At 40.8% G+C, this 4,714-nt stretch overlaps 1 protein-coding gene across 1 annotated transcript in view; it reads right to left on the reverse strand.

Annotated features, from left to right (window-relative positions):
* cdon (cell adhesion associated, oncogene regulated) overlaps positions 1–4,714 on the reverse strand; it is a 43,309-nt gene that overhangs the window by 24,845 nt on the left and 13,750 nt on the right. Inside the window, exons 7-9 of the mRNA XM_037678317.1 lie at positions 3,600–3,865; positions 3,264–3,438; positions 305–418 (exon numbers count right to left, since the gene is read on the reverse strand). Coding sequence (XP_037534245.1) covers positions 305–418; positions 3,264–3,438; positions 3,600–3,865 — 555 coding nt within the window. The remainder of the gene's footprint in view (positions 1–304; positions 419–3,263; positions 3,439–3,599; positions 3,866–4,714) is intronic.

Raw genomic sequence — 4,714 nt, forward strand, 5'->3', positions numbered from 1 at the left:
TATTGTCTCTCAGCTTCACTTCACTCATCCTTACACCATCGTTGTACATCATGCCATGTCCAGAACTCCTCCAAGTCTCCTTGAGCTATTTGTAAGGTTTTTTTATGTCACATATATCTACACCTGTCCCCTGTTCCATCAGTCGCAGCTGCAGGCGCTCCACTCATCAGCTCTTGTTTTGAACACCCTTCAGCTTCACCTCACTCATCAGTCTGCAGTTGTTGTCTTCATGCCATGTCTGATAGTTTGTCGTTTCTTCTCTGGCAACCCTGGTCTGCAGAGTCCAGCAGCAGCGGAGACCCACCTCTGTCGTGCTGGACGACTCCGAAGTTCGTTCTTGAGGGTCTCTCCTCAACTTTGGGAGGAATTGGAATGATGGAGGGTTTGGAGGGACTCTTGTTGCTGGAGGTGTTCTTCTCTGAAACCAAATAGGAGAAATGGAGATGAGACAAGAGAAGCTTCAAAAAGCTCCAGACGTTTCATAAAATTTTGTCTTGTTTCATCAGAATGTCAGCTTTCAAAAGTCAGTGACTCTGCGCTGAAATTTTTCCGGAACATAAAGAGCAGGCAGGCAACATCTCGTTGTTTCAAAAGCCAGAAGACAAAACCAAGAAACGTGATTTGTTTTTTTTAGAACATGGCGGCTTTTTATTTTTCTGACCACGAAGCATTTTGTATATCTCACTGCGGTGCTGAATTACGATTAATCTTATCTTTGTATCTCAACAAAAATAAGAATCTGCTTAAAATAATTTCCAAATCAATATAAATGCTTTTCAGGTGGTGTTTGAATATTTTCCATCAGATAGATTCTTGTAAATAATAGTTGATTCTCTTCTAGTCAACAAATGAAAATAAACCGTTATTCTGTGCCTGAGCCAAAACATACATCTTCTTCCTAAAGAAATCCGAAACAGAAAGTAATTCTGTGGAAATAAAGACTCAATTAAACTGCAGCATTTTTTCTGTCAAACCTGACAGAAAAATACAAAAACGTTGCTCATTTGTCTTTCATCAGACTGTTAACTCACTTTACTGGAACCAGTGAAAATGTGTTCTAACAATCAAAACTTAGGTCAAAAACATGTTTTAAATCACATTAGGTCATGTTTAGAGACTCAATGTTTAATTTCTAGCGATGAATATTGGACGTTAAGGTCACTGTGTTCTGTCATCTGGGCCTGAATAATATTTATGCTCTGAAGTAATAAAACAATACGTGTATGGGCTAATTGTTTAAAATATTAAAAGGTAATTTCAAGGTTGACTTTAATTATTTTTTTTCCAGAAGTCTCTAGAATTAAGTGAACAAAACAACCGTAAAGTAAAACGTGTGTAAACACGTTCTTGTATTTATTTAGTCTAAAATGACTTCAGCTGTGTGTTGTTTTATTTTAAACGTTTTTTGTTATTATAGGTACTATTTATGAAGTACGAAACAAAATATAACATTTTTCTTAAAAAAGATTCATGTTGACAAACAAACTTGATGCGTGTAGTTTACGTACGTGTTTGTTTTCCTTCGGAAACGGTCGAGAGGGAAAATAGCTCAAACGTTAAAATTGCTGTCCAAATGTTTTTACCTACAGAATACAACCAGACTAATGGAGGTCAGTCATGTGACTCAAGTTTCCATGAGGTTTCAAGCTGATTCAGACGAGTGCTTCGTTTACACTGAGCGTGGACCCGCATGTCAGAAATCCATATAAATTTATTGGGGAAACTACCGGAGTAAACGCTTTCAAACTGCACCATCTGCTACAGCTCTGAATTAACCTTTTTATATTTCTTTTTTGTCTTTTCTCTCCAAGAAGGACACGCTGATACAGCTGAAACATTTCCTGCTGAAGCCATCTTCCCCTCTTTTAGCAGGTCCTTTTCTGTAATCCGATGATTTTCAGAAGTGGGTCCCAAACCTGGTTTCGCTGTGAGTCTCTGAAAACCAAGTTTGGATCCTAAGAAGATCCCCAAGCAATTTCTAGCTTTATATTTTTACTTTGATAGTCATAAAGTATATATAAAAAAAAAAAAACAATAGTCATAAATAGAAAAAAATAGTATAGAATTAGTTTAAGCTGTTTATTTAGTCAATATACATTTTATTTTTACTTTTTAGTTATGTTTGTGCAGATCAACCACGGATATTTGGACTGGCAAGTCTTTGCCATATTTCTTTTGGGGTTCAGAAGGTAAAAGGTTTGAGGGAACCACGGATCTAGAGTCTAGGACTGCCACCAGGGATACAAAAGTTCCCACTAAAAGATACAAACTACTGTACATGGGCGCCAACATGTACCAACTGTTGAGGATGTTAAGAGTCCCAGTGACGAGCCTTTGTACCTAGGCCTGTCACGATAACAAATGTTGCTGAGCGATTAATCGTCTCAGAAATCATTGCGATAAACGATAATATTGTTTGAAATTTGACAATAATTAGTAATTATTGTCAAATTTAAGAAAAAATGTTGGTTAATTTGTTTTGTTGCAGCACCTTTTTTGACCACATGATGGCAGTATAAGACTGTTAGAACCGAAGGGTGGATAGTGAGGGAGCGAGCAGCGTGTCTCTTTAAGAAAAATGAGAGGGAGGTCCCTTGACGTGACATGGGCTGTCCCTCTTCGTTTCTCAAAATGGCGGCCGCTCGGTGTGGTTTGTGCTTTTTAGCGTAGCATTTTTCACACAGAGCTTTTAATTTAAAAAAATCGGTAAACAAGTTCTCAACTTCTTTTTGCAGAGAAAAACAACTTTTTACACGAAGGCACGGGTTTCAACCGTGAATCTTAGATCTTCGACAAGACGGAGGTTTTATTCCCCGAGGTCGGCCTGTTAGCTTAGCTCGTAGCTTAGCTTCTCAGCTTAGCTGCTTTTAACGATCCAAAAACGCGATTTTGGACGATTAAAACAGATCTTAAAGAGAAATGAGAAAGGGAGGGGTCCGTGAAGAGCACCGGAGTTGAGCCTTTTGTCATCCAGTGTCTTCAGTAGAAAGAGAGAGACAAGAAGAAACGATAAAGCCGATAAATGAAAATGAGGTCAATAATTTTCATTAATCATGAGATTAATTGATTAATTGTTTATTGCGACAGGCCTATTTGTACCTCTAAATGTATGACTAGCAGTAGATCGGTGTGAGATTGTGATAGTAGGGCAACAATGAGCAAAAACACCAGTTGTGTGTGGAAATTGGTAATTGGCCCATGCCTAAGTACAACTTGGTGTCTTTATTTTCAAACAATCAAAGTTAAGGTGTTGTTGGACCAACCCTTTCCGGTGCGGAACGTGAGCATTGCCGGCTGACCCTCGCCGGCTGAGCTTCGAGCCACCATCAGCACCTCATACAGACTGGAGGGCTCCAGCTCTGACAGGTGCAGGCTTTTCTCGCTGCCGGGCACTCGGACCGTCTGCCACTTTCCCACCACTGCTCCCATCTCGTCGACCTGTTGGAAACACACAGAAGCAAATGGTCAAGTTCCTAATCCTCCACAGCACAGGGTGTTCCCGTGGCCTCTGATCTGATTTATGTCATAGGTTTAAAGATGGAGCGTCCTTTCAGGTCCTTATAATTAAAATTAACTGGGAGCACAAATTTTCTCCTCACCTTCCGGTATTTGACGAAATAGGCGCTGATGGGGCTGCCGCCGTCCCGGCCCGCCCTCCACTCCAGGTCGTACGTGTCGGGTTTGTGGGTCTGTGGCGGACTGATGATGATCGGCGCCTCTGGGACGGGATGATCGCTGCTCCTGTCGGCTGACGGGTTGAACGCATCGCCGTCGTCATCGGTCATGAAGCTCTCGTCGCTTTGAATGGGGTGGAGCGACGGTAGAGCCTCCGGCAGGGCGCCGACAGTTGAGCTCAAAAAGGAATCTGTTTGGGAAAACAATCAGCCATACATAGCTATGAGGCAGCTACTTTATGGTGGAATCCTGGGGAAGGACTTTAATGAAGCGTTCAGAAGGTAATCATTGGCATCAACAACCGATTGTCTTCAAGAGTCAACCTGACTCAAGATGGCTGCCACAGATAATCAACCTCAGCGAGCACAAAAATTACTTTTACTCCATTACCCTTTGAGATACTGAGCTAACATTTGATCTGTTAGTAGCTGAGCGTTATCCCCAAAACAAACTGTGATGAAAACATTGCCATAAATTATTAGTGTACTGTCTGTTAGCAAAATATCTCATGAGCCAGTGGACAGATTTTAATGAAACTTTTTTTTAAACAATCGGGTTGACGTCTACAACAGATTAACTCTGCGAGTTAACCTGATTCACAGCTAAGCACCCTTAGCAAACATAACAGGAGGTATGGCTATGTCCGCCACTGATGAAGGATCTGAATAGTGAATGTTTGTAGTTTTTGAGATGAGTGTTTGTTGGACTGCAGTTGAACAGGAAATGCAATTAAACCTTGGTGTTTTTGGTGCAAGGTATTCAAGTGGGTAGAAGTAACACTGTGTTGTCCGAGGTGGCACAGGTACCACCAGGCGCAATGGCAGACCCAGGGGGTGGCCAATGGTGGCCTTGGCCACCACAAATTAATCTACGGCCACCCCAATCATTTGAGGAAACTATACGTTGAAGCAATATAAAAACTATAAAACATAGTTTCTTCAAATGAAAGGGATGACCAGTTTATTTATATATATATATATATATATATATATATAGCAGCTGCCTCTTTAGTTGTTGCTATGGTAACCTAATTCTTGTA

The sequence above is a fragment of the Nematolebias whitei genome, chromosome 6, assembly GCF_014905685.2.
Source record: "Nematolebias whitei isolate Nwh7 chromosome 6, NemWhi1, whole genome shotgun sequence".
Classification (NCBI taxonomy): Eukaryota; Metazoa; Chordata; class Actinopteri; order Cyprinodontiformes; family Rivulidae; genus Nematolebias; species Nematolebias whitei.